This window comes from Etheostoma spectabile, chromosome 11 (genome assembly GCF_008692095.1).
Source record: "Etheostoma spectabile isolate EspeVRDwgs_2016 chromosome 11, UIUC_Espe_1.0, whole genome shotgun sequence".
NCBI classification, from domain to species: domain Eukaryota; kingdom Metazoa; phylum Chordata; class Actinopteri; order Perciformes; family Percidae; genus Etheostoma; species Etheostoma spectabile.
Genome location: NC_045743.1, coordinates 5,821,888 through 5,841,346, shown reverse-complemented (window position 1 = coordinate 5,841,346; position 19,459 = coordinate 5,821,888). Strand labels below are relative to the sequence as shown.

At 40.1% G+C, this 19,459-nt stretch overlaps 3 protein-coding genes across 11 annotated transcripts in view; 2 read left to right on the top strand and 1 right to left on the bottom strand.

Annotated features, from left to right (window-relative positions):
- The window catches only part of col4a2 (collagen, type IV, alpha 2), a 69,006-nt gene extending 62,923 nt beyond the window's left edge, over window positions 1–6,083 (top strand). Inside the window, exons 43-48 of one of the 2 annotated variants that reach the window (XM_032529130.1) lie at window positions 1,020–1,118; window positions 1,230–1,376; window positions 1,706–1,822; window positions 2,211–2,402; window positions 3,164–3,450; window positions 4,770–6,083. In XM_032529130.1, coding sequence (XP_032385021.1) covers window positions 1,020–1,118; window positions 1,230–1,376; window positions 1,706–1,822; window positions 2,211–2,402; window positions 3,164–3,450; window positions 4,770–5,024 — 1,097 coding nt within the window. In that variant the 3' untranslated portion in view covers window positions 5,025–6,083. The remainder of the gene's footprint in view (window positions 1–1,019; window positions 1,119–1,229; window positions 1,377–1,705; window positions 1,823–2,210; window positions 2,403–3,163; window positions 3,451–4,769) is intronic. The other variant, XM_032529131.1, reaches the window with a different exon arrangement.
- On the bottom strand, window positions 5,572–10,554 carry rab20 (RAB20, member RAS oncogene family). The gene is made up of 2 exons (XM_032529272.1): window positions 10,155–10,554; window positions 5,572–7,303 (listed from the first exon to the last, which is right to left on the bottom strand). The coding sequence occupies exons 1-2, from the start codon at window positions 10,342–10,344 to the stop codon at window positions 6,714–6,716; spliced, it is 780 nt and encodes a 259-aa protein (XP_032385163.1). The 5' UTR covers window positions 10,345–10,554; the 3' UTR covers window positions 5,572–6,713.
- On the top strand, window positions 9,183–19,353 carry naxd (NAD(P)HX dehydratase). Of its 8 annotated transcripts, none has more exons than XM_032529182.1 (12): window positions 12,928–13,265; window positions 13,826–14,378; window positions 14,511–14,957; window positions 15,372–15,522; window positions 15,631–15,676; window positions 15,789–15,877; window positions 16,516–16,624; window positions 17,578–17,628; window positions 17,724–17,828; window positions 17,924–18,044; window positions 18,152–18,275; window positions 18,813–19,353. In XM_032529182.1, the coding sequence occupies exons 2-12, from the start codon at window positions 13,859–13,861 to the stop codon at window positions 18,961–18,963; spliced, it is 1,914 nt and encodes a 637-aa protein (XP_032385073.1). In that variant the 5' UTR covers window positions 12,928–13,265; window positions 13,826–13,858; the 3' UTR covers window positions 18,964–19,353. The 8 variants fall into 8 exon arrangements, with proteins under 8 accessions (XP_032385079.1, XP_032385078.1, XP_032385073.1 ...); XM_032529184.1 differs by having other exon boundaries at window positions 12,929–13,130; XM_032529185.1 differs by having other exon boundaries at window positions 12,931–13,130; window positions 14,186–14,378.
- The last annotated feature ends 106 nt before the right edge of the window (window positions 19,354–19,459 follow it).

Sequence of the window (19,459 nt, the reverse complement as noted above, 5' to 3'; positions counted from 1 at the left end):
GTCCACACGGAATTCCGGGATGGGAGAAAAGGGTGCTCTGGTTAATTGGCATTTCTTTAAACCAATCACAATCGTCTTGGGCGGTTCTAAGCAGCGCACGGAGCAACAGTGCCTCTGCAAAATAGCCTCGGGAAGGAACTTGTTTTGGTGGAACATGTGTACGTTCAAAAGTTGTTTTAGTCGTGCAACAGAAAACTCTGATTGGACAGATAGTCTAACTAGCTGTCTGGATTTACCCTGCAGACATCCGAGGAGCAGGTAACCATAGTAATCATAAATCCACCGGAGTTTAGAAATCCGGCCGTTTAGAAACATACAGAGGAATTTACGATGGCAAAGGAGTAATCCCGGAAGTGGAAGGTCATGGCATGATTTTGATGATGTATAGTTGAAACAAAAAATCAATAAAAAAATACATCGTAATAATCTCTATTATCTGTCAAATTCTCTTATGATACTTTGGCTAAATGTATCACTTATTGCTGCTGCTTTAAAAATGGGAACTGCACTAGTTACTGGCAGTTCAGTTGAGCTTAACTTTATTGGATCTTGCCTCATCGTGCAGAACATCATCCAATAAAGCATATTAACAGAACCATCATGTCAATAACACAAATACACAAAATATTTAAAATTTGATGAGCTCAAAATAAAGTATACCTTAACAGGTTTACAATTCATGAGTCAAATAACCTAAACATGTTGGAATCAATGCTTAAAATGCCACAAGTGATTGCAAAGAAAGCCATAAGTTAAAAAGATGTACATTAAAAAGCCAAAGATGACACACATGTACAGTATATTGCTGTAAAGATAATTGTATTATAATGTGAGTTAATAATTTTGATTTTCACTTCTACAGATTTTTGCCACTGTAAAGTAATACCTGCTTTTCTGGCTTTTAAATGATAATTATGTTTAGGTCTGAAAAATGGTATTAATGCACGTGTCTGCTGCTTGATTATATGATCACAAGCTACGGTCTGTGTACAGTTCTTGAGACTTTTTTTTTTTTACAGGAGTGAAAGGTGAGCAAGGAGTGATGGGAGTTCCTGGTGTTACTGGTGTGAAGGGAGAAAGAGGGCCATCTGGTCCAAAAGGAAACACTGGACCAACAGGTAAATGATCCACTTTCACATAATATCCAGACTGCTCACTAGTTACCAGATATGTGCTTTTGTGTTTTTTGTTTTCTGTCTTGGTCATTACATTATCCTTCTGTGCTTCAGGTGTTCAGGGAATCCCAGGAGACCAGGGTCCTCTTCCAATTCCCATCAGAATTCCAGGAGAGAGAGGCCCTCCAGGTCCGCATGGTATCCAAGGACCAAAGGGGGTCAGAGGGGAAACAGGGCCACAGGGCCCCCCTGGGGATACAGGTTAGTTATTCTAATAAAACATTTGTTGTTGTTAGCTTAGTGGCTGCAGCGAATGCTAAATCCCTGGTTTGATTCCGGCCTTGGGGCTTTTGTTGCATGTCATACCCCTTTCACTCTCTCTCTCTCTCTCTCTCTCTCTCTCTCTCTCTTTCCCTTTCTCTCTCTCTCTCTTTCTCTCTCTCTTTCCCTTTCTCTCTCTCTCTCTCTTTCTCTCTCTTTCTCTCTCTCCCCCATTCTTCTGTCAAAAAAGGGTGAAAATGCTAAAAAAAAAAAACATTTTGTTGTTGAACATCACTAAGTGACAGCAACATACATTTTTTTCTGTACAGGGTTCATGGGGCCGATTGGGCAGAAGGGCATGCCTGGGATTGGTGGTAGATCAGGAACGCCTGGATTTCGTGGAGAGCTTGGAAAAACGGGCCACCCCGGTCTGCAAGGCATGGAAGGTGCGTTTCACACAGTGGGGCAGGTTAGGATAATACACCTTGATTAAAGGATTTAAAGTAGGTGGCGACGTAAGCAGGGAACCAAGTACCAAGAGGCTTTTCCTTGTTATTTTTTGTGAAAGCCAGTTTAGTAAATGATTAAACACTAGTAATTACTAAGTAATTGTCTTAGCATAGATGGTGGACAGGGTTTGAGGGAAGCCAATGGAAGCATTAGGCCACATGCATGGAGGCATCCTATTTACAGATAAAGTCTACAGTGATGGATGGATTGCATGGTGCAGATTCCAGCGGTCTTACACAGTGATCATACACATTGATCAAGTGTGTACAGTATGGGTATGTTTGAATTCATTATGTAATCGATAATTAGTCCATTCCTCAATAGGTCACCGTGGAAACCCTGGTATCCGCGGTTTACCTGGTATGCCGGGCCGCAGTGTCAGCGTGGGTTACTTGCTTGTGAAACACAGTCAATCAGAGCAGACGCCCATGTGTCCTGTGGGCATGCCGAAACTGTGGGACGGCTACAGTCTGCTGTACTTCGAGGGCCAGGAGAAGGCCCACAACCAGGATCTTGGTAAGTCAGTGTGAAGTATGAAATTGTTTTACAGTATGTTGTTGTTCTTGGTGAAGCTCTGTAGAGTTCACATATGATTTTGGTATGGGGATTTTCACTAGAATGGTCATCAGTGCATTGTCTAGACATATGCCAGTGTGAGTTTGTTAGAGTACCGTCTTGTCAGATCAGACGTTGGGATCCAATGAACCAAAAGACATTCCACGGACCATTCGGACCAGCCGTTGTCCTCATTTTTAAATCAATGTTACCAGATTTTGTCTCTAAATTAATTAACTATGCATAAGAGGCAGAACATCTCTAAATGTGAGAAATGCTAAAATCAGAAAAGGAATTTGGCAAACGTTAATCTCCAGTCTTATATCAGTGCTGTTTTTACAAAAGTTGATACAATAGGTTACAGTACTTGAGTAAATGTACTTAGTTGCATTCCACCACTGATAAAGACTGGGAAACTATTAGACTTTTGTATAAAAACTTGTCACACCACACATGGTTACATTTCCAGATGATAAAATACTTTCTCCGATTTTGGAACTTTGGAACTTTTTGGACAAATTAAAAGTTGACTACATATAGATCTTGGACTATAATACATTTTTTTTGTATTTTTCTTTTTCTCCTACTTTTAATGTTTTTAGTAATTGTGTCACCCTTATTTAATGTAGTTTAACAATTGTGTAAAATTACTTTAAATTGAGTTTTGTGTATGAAAATGTGTGCCGTTTTGCAAAGTATATTTGGTTGTTTGTCCTTTTCAGGTTTGGCTGGCTCCTGCCTCCCACGGTTCAATAGCATGCCCTTCCTGTACTGCAATCCTGGAGACATTTGCTACTATGCCAGCAGAAATGATAAGTCCTACTGGCTGTCGACGACTGCTCCTCTTCCCATGATGCCTGTAGAAGAGGGAGAGATCAAACCGTACATCAGCCGCTGCTCAGTATGCGAAGCTCCATCAGTTGCCATCGCCATTCACAGCCAGGACATCACCATCCCACAGTGTCCTGCGGGCTGGCGCAGCCTGTGGATCGGCTACTCCTTCCTCATGGTGAGTTCTGGCCTTCCTACGAACGTGTATAAATGGCTTGTTCCAAACAGTGAAGAAAAGGTAGCACATCTTATCACTTTTTGGAACATGCCTATTGGATTTTGGGTTTAGATCTCAAAAATGTCCATTCTTGAAGCGCAACCTTCTTTTTCAACTCCGTGGATAAAGGGCCATTTGCAAACTACCAAACCCAAAGACAATGGTCAATAAGATTTATCAACCATTGGTAACTAATAATGGGTACTACTACTCAGCTTGTGAAAATAGTTGTATAATGTATTCTTTAGCTCTGGAGGAGCTTTGGGAAATTTAAAAGAATCTCAAATTGGAGACTATAGATTTATAAGAAAAAGCCTACGATACAAACTGGGAATGTGGACACTGAGGGACGTGAGCGTTTCTTAGACAAGGAAGGTCTCATGAAACGTCCCCCGTCTTGCTGTGCTGTGGGAGGTGTGGGAATGCAGCGTTTTTCAAACTTGACCCATGCTAGTGACTAAAAGTCACAATATCTCTGCTGCTTTTAGACCGCTTTTTTTCCATCTTTCTTTTCCTCGTCCCTAAACTTTATGAAAGTACAATACTAAATTGTTAAAGACCCACTTAGGCCTCCTTTTCTCATAACATTGCCTCTTGTTACAAAGAGGTCACCACTTTTCATCTACCCTCTATTGTTGTATGGGATTTTGTTTCCTATTATTTGTCATTAATTTGGGCTACATTATGTGCCATAGCAAACAAATGTCTTTGCACAACAAAGCAATCCAACATATTCTGTGTAAAATCCGACCTGATTACAATCAGTGTACAGTAGTTTGTCAGGCAAGGCTGCCGATATTCTCTATTTTTGTCATTGTCAACAAATCCAAAACATTTTCAAACCAACAATGCATTTGCCCGTCTCCTAATACTTTCTGATTTTCCCACCCTGTCTGTGGCATTAATATCCAGCCTATTCATTTCTACGGAGGATGAAAATATTTCAAAATGAGTCATAAACATATATTATTATTTTGAAAAAGGTAATTTATCAAAACAGCTGGTTGCTATGTTGTTTTTAGCAAACGTTTCTCCAACAGGAGTAAATTGTGTATTTGTTGGGAACTATTTTCCGCTGTGGGTTTAGTGGCTACAGAGATAATACTTAGTGAGTTGATGAATCATTTGTTGGTTTGGTCTTTTCATGGGATTTGGTGACAACAAGAAAAACACACAATATCAATAGACTTTTCCTTTAAAATGTTACATGTTACCAAACCCTTTAGTGTACATTTGACTTCACACCTGCCTCATTTCCCCTCTCACCTTTGTCTCTACAGCACACAGCAGCAGGAAATGAAGGAGGGGGTCAGTCCTTGTCGTCACCTGGCTCCTGCCTGGAGGACTTCCGCACAACACCATTCATTGAGTGTAATGGGGCCAAAGGCACATGCCACTACTTTGCTAACAAGCAAAGCTTCTGGCTAACCTCCGTAGACCAGTCGTTCCACACTGAGCCGGCATCAGAGACGCTCAAAGCAGGCCAGCTCCTGTCACGCATCAGCCGCTGCCAAGTCTGCATGAAGAACTTGTGAGAGACTCTAAAGTAACGCCGACACAAAGAAGTTGTTGCAGTAAAAGTGGTCTAGTGGCGTCTCTCTATCCATTCACTAAACCAAACAAAGGGGGATCTGAAATACTTATTTAGATCAATGTAAATGGGAAACATTCTCCCAGAACCACAGAGCTCAGTTATGCAATGACTGTGTGATGCCTTGAGCTTTGAGTGCAATGCCCCGCTGTAGAAAGAAACAGGAGAAGCCCCATTATGAAGTCAACAGCATTATGGGAATACAAGTATTTGTGGATAAAATGTGGATTGGTGCTTACTCTTTAACTTATTACCTCAGCTAAGATCACAAATTGTAAACGATCAGAGGCCGTACACTACAGCTAAACCAAAGACTCCCATGTGTATGCACTGCTTCAGTTTATCTAGATGTTTTTATTGTTTAGGGTATACAGCCCACCATAAAGCCACTAACACTGCTTCTCAGCCATATGAAGAATGTGTCTTGAACAATTGTGGTTGATACTATTGACAGTATTATCCTGCTTTTATACCATTGCTCTTACAAAACCTTTTATAATCCGAGCTTTCAAACTGTTTGTCCATTTTATGCATTACTCAACTATTGCAAAAAAGTCATCTTTAACTCTTATTTTTTCATACACCATATGTTCACACAATGCACTGATTCTTTGTATTTATACCAGCTGAATGAACTTGACCCCCCTCCCTTAGAGTTTAAACATATACCTTGTCTAATAGTACTCATGTCACACTTATTTTCCTTTACAAATCTACTAATTATTGAACTGTCCCGAGTTGCCAACACGACAGAATGTAAACGGCTCGAATCAAAGGTCTGACTGCAGCAAATCCATGCTGTGGTCACTTGGGATAAGTTAGAGTGTATTACACAATTTAGAAAATAGGTCAAATGTTCTACTTCTCCTAGATCCACTTGTTTGAAAATAAACTGTTTGATTCAACCAGGAATATACTGACAATTAACTGTAATGTAATATTGGTCATTTTCCTTCCATTATTTCATTGGATTGTAAAGATTAAAAGTTGTTTGTTATAGTTCTGACTGTATCATTTTACTCTCACAATATTAACCTTATCTGGCAGTCAGCAAAATAAAAATATGTATTATGACAGCATAGTTAAAAATTCTACAGGTTTATTAACACAATAAAAAAAGATCCAAAAGTGCCAAAAAATATAAAGATCTGTATCAATGCTAGTAACAAAGCATAAAAGAAAACAAAAGTGTGATTTGTGGAAACCTTAAAATACAACTGTAATAAACAGTGCCACCAACATAACAATTAGTGCTGATAATTTCTCAGTCTCAGTTCTCAGTCCAAAACCTTAACAAAAAGCAGTGGTTGACTTCTTATGTGTGTTATTTGCCCACAGGCACGTCTTTGGGATACAAGTGTGGTTCAGTCATTGGGTTGAAAGGCTTTAAAGCGTAGAGCTATAACGCAACATTCGTTTATTTCCCTTCCTTCAAATGTCAGCGGACACTATGAATGCTAGCTGCTTTTCCGGACAGAATCAAGAATGTGTGTTTGTGTTACTGGGAGGTCATTAATGTTGGTTCTCAGTCGAGGCAAATAAGTAGTACCATCACAGTATGTATTCAGTACACATCAACCTCTTGATTTTCCTTAGTTAAAAACAAGTCTCTGCTGGTAACAAACTATAGCCCCTAGCAGCAGGCAGATCTGGCCCGCTTGTTGCCGGCCCCTCTGCACTCCTCCAGGTCCACTGTAGGAGACTCCTGGTTCTCGTTTCTCTTCCTTAGGATGGAAGGCAGCACCAGATCAAACAATGCCTCAAATAGAGTGTCCACATTGTAGCCCGTCTTGGCACTGGTCTCAAAGCACATCTTCTCTGCAGGCAGGCTGCTCTTTTCCTCAAGGCCCTTGTAGCGTAGTATTCTCCCATAAAAAGCCACTGCATCCTCAAGGTTGACCTGTTTGTGTAGTGTTATCCCAGAAAAGGAAGTAGGGGATGCCGGGGGTGTGGGGCAAGCAGATAACAGTTGTGGTTCTGTCCTCTTGTCCTCACACTCAGACGCCAAATCTGAGTCCTGGGACAGCAGGGCTTTAGAGTCTGTGAGATCAGCCTTGTTGCCCACTACCATGTAAATGCAGTCATGGTTAGCAGTATCAGTCAGGGACAGGAAGCGCTCCTCCAGTTCAGCTAGGCTCTGCCAGTTGGTGACGTCATAAGTGAGGATGACAGCGGCTGCACCTCGACAGTACATTGAACCCAACCCGTGGAACTGTTCACGACCTGAGGAGACAGAGAGAAGTCTGACCCATTTCAAACTTGGAAACAGCCATGAAAAGCACTGCAGAACACAGAGAAGTTGTGCAAGACGGTCAGCAGTTTGTAAACAGAAACAACCTTTGTTGTTGAAACATGCAGGATTCTTGAAAGGGCTTTGAAGACTGGGGGCCTCTCTTGAATAATACCAGTTCATCAGGTACAACTAAGTTGTTGTTTTTTTTATAAGTAATTGTTTAAAAAAAAAAAAAAGTCAGAAAATTGGGGGGAAATCAACATTAAAATGTTCCAGAGCCCAATGAAGATCTTCAAATACCTTGTTTTATCCAACCAACAGTCCAAACCCTACATATGTTGAGTTCATTATTATTGCAAATGCTCATATTTGAGAAGCTGGAAACGGAATGATTTGATTATCAAAAAAAATTTCTGTCAGTCGACTAATTGATTAATCAACTAATCATTCCAGCGATAATGCTATCTCAAGTGTATATTCAATGCACAATACACTGAAGATCTGATGTAAGAAGTTTGCTTTATTTCTTCTTTTTTTTACCATACTATTGGCTGAGTCACAAAACATGTGCTTCTGGAAATTACTATTGTATGTAAGTTTGAAAAAAAGAAGGTTAAAGCATGAGGAGTCACGTCTTCCTTTCCCACCCGTCATGTGACTATTAAGAGGAACAGGGTAGGCAGCTTAAAACGCCTTCATGGGGTTTTGAAACTAAACTAAAAAAGGAGCATTATCAGCGAGAAAATCAACAGACAGCCTGTTAACAATGTGCTGAGCCAAACATTGGACAAGTTTAAGTAGAACCCTTATAACGGCAACTCTTCCAAAGCTTTATGGCCGACACTGATCAGTCAGCAGCAGTAACCCTAAAATGACTCAGCACTGATCTGGCATTTCTCTACCACAGTGACTGAATAAGAAAACGCAACAGCCTTCAGTCAGGGGTCATGCAGTTGGAAAACACAGACAGGAAATGGCTGGTGACATGGTCAGGCTTTCCTTATCTCTGTGGCTCACCAACTCTACTTTTACCTAAGAGGGTTTACCGGAATTCTTTTTTCACAATGACAGAATGTAGTGCAGTTATAAGCTTATTCATCAGCAGTAGCTAGAAGAATCAACAAAATACTGCCGCCATAGTCAACATTAGTGTATTTAAAGTGAAAGACTTTCTCAAATCATGTGATCCCTGGGGCTTCTGGAAAAGCATAAATTTCATATCGTCATCATTTAAGTTCACTGGGTTTTTCAGCAACTTATTTAAAACATATCCGTTAACACCATTTCATGAATCATTTGATTCATCTGATAGAATAAGGTCCTTTGCCGTTTATCTGTTGACATGCAGGCTGCAGCACATGTAAACAAGCTTACCTACTCATTTAACTGACACATGTTTTAGTAAGAATCCGTGCAGCGTAGTGTTAGAGGCTTTGCGTTTACTTGGAATTGATTGTCTTTTATCGAAGCATTAGCGGTGGTTGTTATTCCTAAAGCCTCCATCACAGGCAGCTCATAATAGATGTTTGTCTCTGTATGTGTGAGCGTTTCTGCAGAAGCCAATGGCAATGGCTTTGATTGGGTCAGACGAGTCCAATGTTGAGTAATACGGACTAAGGCAAAGGTCACTGTGATTTTATAACTTCTGTGTTGTTCAGCAAGCAGGAAACCCTGAGTGAAGGAACTTATTATGTGTAGCGATACAATTTTAATGAATCAGTATTAAGGTCACTGCAGAATATAGAGGGCCTTGAAGTGCTTGTTAAGGAAGCATGCAGCTGCATGGTGGGTGATTTTCTGTTAGCGCAATAAAAATACAAATGTTAACGATTAAGGGATAGATGTGGTGTTAACTCATTACTTTACAAGGGCTAAAAATGCATTTTAGCACATGAAAAACAACAAAAACTGAAAAAACAGTTACTGTCATTAATGAATCAATCATTTTCCAATTAATTAATTTATATTTATTTTAAATCTGACATCTTTGTTATCAACTTATCAGAAAGTTAAAGAAATATATGCATCATTATAATTGATTAAAGTATAGCATTTATAATTAAATTTAAACTGATATGAGATTGAGCACTACACCCTGAGGAATGCTCAAGCCGACACGCGCTGGTGTATTTTTAATATCTTGCCCTATTTATTATAGGCCTTTCACTCAATTTTTGTAACCAAACATAAGTGCCTGGACATTATTTTTATGACTTCATAATGGTCATAAATCGTCTTCCCTTTTTGGATTTGATGTTTACTTGATAAAATTGATCCAAAAAAATGAACTTTGACTAAGTGACGACAGACCTTGCTTTCATAACACTTTATTTTATGTTTTAGAAAAAGTCCCTTTTTAAACAATACATTGAGTTGTTTATGATTTTTGTCATCATATTTTTTATTTTATATATTTGTACCATTACATTGAACTGCCATCTTTCTTTTAAGATTAAGCTTCAAAATTCAAAACTTGTAGAAAATAACTTTGGACTAACTATATGTATTGTTCAACGAATGATTTAATATTAGCTTATGTGTTGTATTTTTATCCAGTTTTGACCTGAAATGTTTTAATTGTGCAAACCTATAGAACATGATATTGTTAATTGTTTCAGATCTTAATCTATATTTGTTTACATGTGAGAATAACATTATTTATATATCAGAGGCGGATTTGTAGAGGGTCAGTTTTACGGTCACGTACCAGAGATTGCCACAAGTGGTGGGATTACGCGTTATCAGGTAAACAAACACAAATAAACAGGAGGAAGGAGACTTAATAAGAGTTTAAAATAAAAGATGAAGAAGTCTAGTCTAGTAAAGAAAATGAGGTATTACCGGCAGTGTCCCATATTGAGATATTGTAAGGTCCCCACTGTTTGAGGAAAAATGCCCCTCCAACGGTGCTGATGGTGTCTCTGAACTTTCTCTCCATGTACCTGTGGAGCAGCGACGTCTTCCCCACGTTCATGTCTCCCAGGAGAACAACCTTGACGTCGGGCTTCTTCATCTTCGACAGCTCGGGCATGACGCTGGATCGCGTCCCGGTACAGTGGCGCTTTATCCTCTCTAAATCTTATAAAACAAACTCGGTCTAGCTCCTAAAACTGTCAGACTGGTCGCGAATTCCTCTTACATTCCTCTCATATGAACGAAAGTGGATTCAACTATCCAGCGTAGGCTCGTTCTCATAATGTTGCCTGAATCTGAACTTCAAAAAGTAACTGAAGGGAAACAGGAAATAGGCAAGGGGGTCGGCCTCTCCCTGTGGCGCCATTTTGATGCTACCAAACCATCACCCGCCGTTAGCAGTCCATTGACTGCCATATATTTAGGCGCCACTTTGACAGTGAATAACTTTACACCTGACGCGTTTAAAGACTCTATTTGTCCGTTGTTTATTTCTAAAGAAACACAACAATGTATGAAAGGCTCCATTACCTTGTATCTCACGTTGTGGCTCCGTAGCAGACGTTTTTGTAAAAATGATAGACAGTTAAGGGCTTTCTCCCTGGCAAACGACTGTGTCATAACCACGCGACTTACTGTCGCACAGTACACACCTCTCCCCCCTACATGACACCGTGGGGTCCCTGAGCAGCTCCTTCAGCAGCAGACTGATACACCGACGGTGTAAGAAGGAGAGGTACAGCAGGTCGTTCATCATTGTTTTTTTAAAGAGTAGAAGAAGAATAAGTAAATACCATTGCATTTTGTCAGCCGTGGAGAGGTACCTGTAGTGAAATGGCTTCGAGTGACGACCAAAAACACTTGTCTTTTACTGTGACCAATTACTGTTTAACATGTTACAGTTTTACAAAAAACAAAGTGAGCAGATGGACATGTTTTACATCTAGCATCTTACATTCATCTCAATAAGCTAGCAAGAGTACACAACAGAAAACTTCCGTGTAGTCTCCTTCAAAATAAAAGCACTTCCTATGATGATTTGCAGTAAAACTAAATTACTGTTAAAACAAATAAGGTTATGTACCTATTCACATATCAGCTGTAAATCAAGTACTGTAAATAATTTAAACAGTGAGTTTTAATCACACTATAATTGCCAATTTCCTACAAACTAACTTTAGTTTTAAACTAAACAAGATGATTTTTTGTTTTGTTTTTCTTTTAAAACATTTCACAAAATCCAGCAAAAATAAAAAGTGTAGCAACACATCAAATGTTCTTGGAACATTAAAAGTTCCCATTTGTTTATGCATTGTTTATTATAACATTAATATGCATTCCCTGACTGTATACACTCTATGACTAGAAATGGCGAGAGATGCCCAAGCCCTACATATCCGGCTCTACCTTTGAGAAAATGAAAGCTCAGATGAGCTTAAATCTGCTCTTTATGACATCACAAGGAGCAAGGTTACCCCCCTTTTCTCTACTTTGCCCACCCAGAGAATTTGGCCTGCCCACAAGAAAGAGAGAGACATCGTGCAAACACCCCACCCTCCACCTCTTTTTTCTTGTTTCGACTTCCTGTCCCCACAATTTGCGGTGTGCTGAAAAAATGAAAAATATAAACTCTGCGTATTTTCTCCAGAGGGCTGCGGATCGCCGGAGCTGGGATGGAGTCGGAACGCAGCCATTCCGCAGTCAGTGAAAAGACACACATTGACTTTAATAGAAACCTATTGACTCCGCCGCCGGTCTGGCGCGGATCCGCAGCCATTCCGCAATTGGGGGAAAATAGGGGTCAGGAAATCTCATTGTGGAACTGGCTCTAGTGCAGAGGTGCCCAAATTCTTTCATATCACGGGCCAGAAACAAATGTTGATGTTGAAAAATAACGTAACTCTTGCCATTTTCCATAGACAAAACGCACTTGTGTAATTTTAATGGGAAGTTTGGCAGCACTGTGCTTTACAGCCTAGTTACTTTTTGTGAAGTGTGATTTTCCTAGCACACGTTATGCGTGCAATTATTTCTGAGCAAAGAAATGTTGTGAGGAATAAGCATGTTTAGGATTTACTGTAAGGCTAAAATATATCTGCATCTACAAACATACAGCCCAAATGTTCAGGTCGGACATTGTACATGTACACCTGCTATGAACAGACTGCCAGCCTATTTGAACATAGTAATAGTGTGTATACACTCACACTCTCTAGAATGAGTGTCAAACAGAAATCTTGCTAACAAAATGCACATATCTCACATTCAAATGTAGTCTTATCTTATCTGTTTCACCAGGGGGAAATATCACATTTACCAAACTAATACGGGGATAAAATAGAGACATGGAAACAGTTTCAAACCCAGAGATACATAAAAGTTGAAAAAAAATTAAACAATTTCAAAACAATATAAAGGAAATGTCCATGTGCTTGTTATTATTTTTATACTACTTTATTATTTTAACTGGAACTGGTGTTATTAAGCTTTTTGCAGCTAAGATGGCTCGGAATAGTAGCTAATGTTGCAAGAGGTTTGTGTATGGATCTGTTATCATTTTAGATTGAATGAATGAATGAATGAATTTAGATTGAATTGTAGTAGAACTCAACTGATCCGAGTTTATGATACTAGAGACTCGCGTATCGTGAGTCAATTTAAAGACTCGGGTTAAAGACCTGAGTGAATCACGACACGAACAGGTTAGATGCAGCTCTGTTGACAGATTTCAACCTATGATTTCAACCTACTAGGATTCTGGGAATTTGATTTTTCCGAGGCACCTTTAAATGCATCATAAAATGTTTCTTCCTGTACTGGGGCATTGTACTGTCAAGTCAAGGCTCCTCATGATCAGGATCATTTGTGTTCAGTTGTCAGCGTTTAAACGCAGCTCCAGTTTAGGTAAGAAGGACTGTGTACAACAAGGGGGGCTGGAGGATGATAAAAACATGGCGCACGAGGTTCAGATGCTCGTCTTTTGCTTTATCACAGTTGCTCTGTCGATTGTCGTCACATTGGTCTGTTTGAACGAGAAAGGTAAAGTGGAGAGAAAACATTGCGACATTTTATGTCATTGCAGTGGCCTGTAGGTTAGCTGTCATGTTAGCTAAGCTACACGCCGTTTATTGGTCGATAAGTCGACACATGGAAGGTTTCATAAAGGTCTCTAGGACCCCGCAGAAACATGGGCGGAGGAGCAGGCGGAGAAGGTGAAGTTACCCTCAGACTACTGATCAGAGGTCAGTTTGGAATTCCACCAATGAAGGTTAGGGTTGTGAAAAGGGCTTGGGACACCGATCCTCAGTCAGTTTATCTCAAAGTACTGAGCTACGCATTTTGCTAGCGACGTAAAATGAGAGGCTTTAGCTAGCATACAAAGAGTTTATATATATTGTAAGGTTACTTACAATATATTGTAATGGTTCGCAAGTTGAACACTATCATTATAACCCTCACAAGTCTTTCTAAGCTACCTAGCTTGCTAAATGGCCAGTTGTTGCTGTCTGGGATAGCGGCGCCCCGCATCAAATATCCAGACTAGGCGTCCATCATAATCCGCAGTGTCAACATCTCCACTCGAACTCCTTGTGGTGCAGGTTATTCCGTAAGCAAGCCCGTTTGGATCCGCTATGCAAGCGAACACAACGCGGGGCTTCTTGTGGTCGGACGTAGAGACGAGGACCTTGTTGAACATCTGGGGGGAGCAGGACATTCAGACGGCGCTGGATGGAAACTTCCGAAACAGCTTCGTGTACCGCGACGTTTCCCGGAGGCTGGGGGTAATGGGGTTTGAAAGGACGCCGGAGCAGTGCAGGGTGCGGATCAAAAGCCTCAAGAGACAGTACTTGTTAGCAAAGGAAGGTAATCTACGGAACAACGGGCAGTATCACAAGATTTGTAAGTTTTATGACACCATGGAGATGATTTTGAGCAACCGGCCCGCTCTTGACCCCCAGGAGTTTATAGACAGCGGGGCGGGGGGAGAAGAGGCCGTGGATCATGATGGCCTGGAGGAAGATGGAGAAGATGCTCAGGATGCATACTCGGAGAGCACAGGGGAGTGTCCTTATCCTGCAGAAACTGAAGTGAAGTTGGAATACCCAGCTGTTCCCATCCCCATTCCAGTTAAAGTGACAATGGGCAATAACAGTAAGTCTTCCCTCCTTGTCCACACTCAGTGGTTCTTCTATGTTTGGTGGATAATTTCTAATACCATGATTATTTGATTATAGATTTTGCTCAAAGATGCATCACATAATGTCTCACCCCACTCTACTTTAGGCACTTCAGTAAGACCGCATAACAGCGGCCAGTCGACCAGTAATCTATCAACCAAAACACCTAAACGGCAGAGAAAGCGGCGTGCTAACTTCCCCATGGAGAAACTAATGGAGCAGTTCCTGGAGCAGAGCGCCCAGGCTGAGGACAACTTTTATCGGATGGAGGAGCAGCGCTTGCAGGCAGAAGACCGCCGTAGGGAAGCCGAACACGCCAGGGAGCTGCACATGCTTCAGATGCTCGGTCAGATGTTCTCCAGCATCTCCTCCACCAGACCCGGCTCTGCAGCCACTCCCTGTAAAACAGCTCCTCCTGCCCGTGCTCCTGTGTTCTCCAGTGCCTCCCCATCATGTACACAAGGCCAGTCAAGTCATCTCAGACGCCCTTCACCCCAGACAGACTGTTGCACTCAACAAAGTCAACTATTGAACACAGATCCCCAGGCATTAGGTATTAGTTTCGGTGTCATGTGCAGCCTCAAGGTGACAATTAAAGGCATATCAGCTGTAATGCGAAGGCTCAGTGATGGAGCTCCAGTACAAAGTTTTTCCTTAGTTAGGTGGTTTGTTTGTTTATTTATTTTTAAGATTATTTTTTGGACATTTTTAAGCCTTTATTGTTGGAGTTGAACCCGGGCCTGCTGCATCAAGGAGTAAACCTATATATATATAATATATATTATATATATATATATATATAGGTTTACTCCTCGGTGCAGTTAGGTGGTTTATCTTTATTCACAGTACATCATTATCTCTGTATTTGTTGATTTTATTGTGAAACTGATGTCATCTTATGTTTGTGTAAAGGAAAAAAGTAGTAGTATCTCACACTTTAAAACTGACGCTTTGTTTATTTCCTCAGTGTTTGAACGCTACTACAGTTTGGGGTCTACATCACACAGAAGCATGGATGATGACATCCTCTCACTAGTAAAAAGCATAGTCCCTCCACTGACATCCAAAAAGCACAAGGGACAAGATGGACGTATTGGGATCATCGGAGGATGCCAAGAGTATGTCACACAACTTGTCCTCAATGTCAACATCATTCACCAAACAATAGCCTTATTTTTATTCTATAGCACATTTGCCCTAATTCTTTTCATCTCCACTCTCTAAAGCTATACTGGAGCTCCGTACTTCGCCGCCATCTCAGCGTTGAAAGTGGTAGGCAGTAATTCTAATGATGTATCATTAATGTTACCCAGTCTAAAAGTATCTTTTTTTAAAGTTAAGGTTTAGTTCTGGTGCAGTGATGGTTCCTTTGTCTTGTATTTAGGGGGCTGACTTGTCTCATGTGTTCTGCACAAAAGATGCTGCAACTGTAATCAAATCATACAGCCCTGAGCTCATAGTTCATCCTGTTCTGTAAGTACAGATCCACCTGGACCAATTATCATCTGAATATAATTTTGACAGGACATTCTTTCATAGGATCTTCTGACGGGTGTTTCTTTTATTTTGTCCACACCAGTATTAATGACAGTAGGCTAAATAACAGAGCTGTTTGCATAATGCAATTAAGTTTTACAGCACCACAACCTAAGTCTTACAAAATGATCACAAAGTTGAATCAACACCTCTCTAAACCGCAAAACATTTTAACCTTTTTGTAAGTTGGATTTATTGCATGACTGTTGTATTAGACTGCATTAGCTTTAGCTAAACAGGAAACTATATATATGCTTCATAGAAACATGCCAAAACTGTATTATAGTAGTAAATACCATATGTCACAAACAATAACTCAAACAAGCTCTTCTAGATTTTGACAAATATGCAGATACAGTGGCATGTATGCATCTTCCTTCCCCTGTGTGTGCACGGTTGCCATGGTAAAAATGAATTCATAAAACCTTTTATTAATGAAAACCAGGATGACGCACAAGGCATAAAAAGGAAATAGCTTTTGGAAACAAGAACATAACCAGGACTTTTCGTATTTTGTGCAGTCAAACACATCTAACATTGTGTGTGTGTCTGTGTGTGTTTGTCTGTGTGTCAAGGGACAGTCCTAATGCAGTGGAAGAGATTGAAAAATGGCTCCCAAGACTTCACGGCCTTGTGGTGGGACCAGGTCTAGGGAGAGAAGACGTATTACTGAAAGCAGCCAAGGCATGTGGAAAATATTCACTATTGCACCCTTGTACTCAAAACAGTCTCTTACAAAATGGAACAAAACTCATAGTTTTTAACAGTTGTTTGATAAAATACACTGATGGATTTAAGCTGCGAAACACAGCTCCTCATGTTTGTAGCTCCTTGTGACGGATATATCGGTCACAATTACAATTTTATTTCCAAGAAAGCATGGCTTGTAGACTTGTGAGAGTGTCGTATTGGTGATTCCAACTTTCTCTGAAAGAAGCACATTTGCTCTGCTGCTTAGGCGACACTGAATTGTAGCCTAACTTTGATTAGACTGATGAAACAGGTATATGTGTATGTACAGTATATAAATCTAAAGATATGTATATGTAAAGATTTTGTGTAGCTCTGCCTTAAAGCAAAAGTGTTTGACTATTTTATAGTAATGAACGTCTGTTCCATTCAAGCCATTGCAAAATGAGTTGATTCAAAGCTATTGAAGCATATTGACTCCACAGAACTCTTTGTATTTCCCAGTATGGCTATGTTTACAAAATGGTGTAGTCTGGCGACTTTTGTGCGCAGCAGCTCGAGTGATGCGTTTTACATCACTCCTGAGAAAGAACATCAGCAGCGTTCAGCTTTGGAGATAAAGAGGACATAAAAATGACAAGATAATTGTCTCTTCTGTAGAGTCCATGTTCTTTAGTTTTTTTTTTTTAATCCTCCGTGCCCTCCTTGATTTAACAGGATAAACACTACTAGGAACTGTGTGGAGGAGGGCTGAAGTTGGTGCACTTGCGTCATGTGGATGCGCTGACAGTGTTGTTGTCATTACTTAGAATGCCTCATGGGGGCGACAGAAACTACGCACTATGGCTTTAAGAGAACATGACAGTGTGCTTGTTGGACCAACAGTACCTAAATAAAATATATAATTTACATTATGGCTTGATAACACTTTTTTCTTTCTATTTTAGGAGGTGATAGAGAAGTCTAAAGCAAGAGATATCCCTATAGTCATTGATGCAGTAAGTCTCAAGTTCCAGCTGTTGAACAGATGGGATTTTATTTGCAAAAGCTGTACGCAATCACCTAGTGTGTGTCGTTTGTTTGTTTTCAACAGGACGGCTTATGGCTAGTTACACAGCAACCATCTGTTATTCAAGGGTACCATAAAGGCATCCTTACACCTAACTTCATGGAGTTCACTCGACTGTATGAGGCACTGGTGGGTCTTTCTGCAGAGTTGATTCAGTTAACAATTGATAGCTTCTGTGTGTTATTGTATGTGTGTTTACGTTATTCCTGTGTTTGCTGTCTCAGCACCACGAACCCATGAACAGCACTGATCATCAACGCAGCGTCATGCAGCTCAGTGTAGCCATGGGCAACCTCACTGTGGTGCTAAAAGGAGAACAGGATCTCATTACAGACGGCACCAAGGGTTAGTGTCAAGTCCTTATATAGTAGGAAAACAATAACACTTTAGCAAACTTTAGAGCTCTTTTTCTTTTGTGACTGTGATCTTATGTTGTGACTTCTTGTCTTCAGTGATCTCATGCAGTGTTGAGGGCAGTGGGAGAAGATGTGGTGGACAGGGAGATCTTCTATCTGGATCTATGGGAGTTTTGGCACACTGGGCCCATGCTGCCTCTGCAGCTGGAATGGGCAGAAGGTGAAGACAAGATTGTCTGCTTGTGCATTTAGTTTTAATAGTAGTGTATAGCACCTTTTTAAAGGACCATACCAGTGTTTTTTTTATGTTCAAACACATTACAAACTGCATACACTGCATTTTGTGAACTACATGTATTTATAAAACATTCTGTAAGTTTTATTTTATTAAGTACAAGGTAAATATAGAGTTAGATATATCTCTATTGTGATGATTTGCTGCTTTTCTTAATCTTGTGTGTAAGCTAAATATCTTTGGGTTATTGGACAGAAAAACAATACATTGAAAATTGGGCTCTGCTATGGGAAACTTGTTTACTATGTTCTGGCATTTTATAGATAAAACAATCAGACTAATTGATAATTAAAATATCTTATTTGCAGCCCCCATGTATTATTGTCACATGATCATGCATTAGGGAATCGATCAGGACTTAAACCCACAGTCTGGTATTTTGAATCGTAATATGATAAATACATGTTAAGTAAATGTGTGTCTCTATGTTTCCTAATCCATAATTTTTTTTCCCTCCTCCAGTTTGAACCCATCAGTGGTTGCAGCATTCGGTGCCTGTTCTCTTACAAGACAGTGCAACAGTCAAGCATACCAGCGACATGGCAGGTCCACCACCACATCAGACATGATCCAGGAGATTGGCACAGCCTTCAAAAAGCTATTTGAAAGCTGAAAACGAGTGAAATTGTTGTTTTAAAATCTATAAATACATACTCAATTTTGCAAAACTACTCTTGTAGCCTTTGGCTGAACCAGTCGAAAATGTTCTCTTCAAGCTGTAATTGATTTAATGTTAGAGAGGTGTGGACTAGCCTTTTAAAGACAGCTCTCAAAATCTGGTGCAAAAGAAATATCCACACTGACTTGTTGTTTGAAGAGTATAAAATTAACCCTAGAAGAAAATAAACAAACAAATGTGTCTTCCATATCTCAAGTATTATCTATGAATGCATTTACCAAACGTGCTGAGGTAGTTATATTTTTCACAACCCACCAAAGGAAAGAGTAATGTGGCCACTGTAAGACAGAAACTTGATTGCATTTTGAAATAAATAATAAATAAAATTTTGTGTCTGTGACTTTTTGACGTTCCTAAAAAGCCTTCATTGTAACGTAAATGTTTGCCACAGTGGGGCAATATTGACTTGGATCATGGAAAAGTACCATAG

Coding starts and splice junctions, on each gene's coding strand:
- rab20 (XM_032529272.1), bottom strand. CDS start 10,344: ATGCCCGAGCTGTCGAAGATGAAGAAGCCCGACGTCAAGGTTGTTCTC. Junction 7,304..10,154: donor CTCAATATGGGACACTGCCG/GTAATACCTCAT, acceptor CTGTCTCCTCAG/GTCGTGAACAGTTCCACGGG.
- naxd (XM_032529182.1), top strand. CDS start 13,859: ATGCAAGCGAACACAACGCGGGGCTTCTTGTGGTCGGACGTAGAGACG. Junction 15,878..16,515: donor CTCATAGTTCATCCTGTTCT/GTAAGTACAGAT, acceptor CTGTGTGTCAAG/GGACAGTCCTAATGCAGTGG. Junction 16,625..17,577: donor TATTACTGAAAGCAGCCAAG/GCATGTGGAAAA, acceptor TTTCTATTTTAG/GAGGTGATAGAGAAGTCTAA.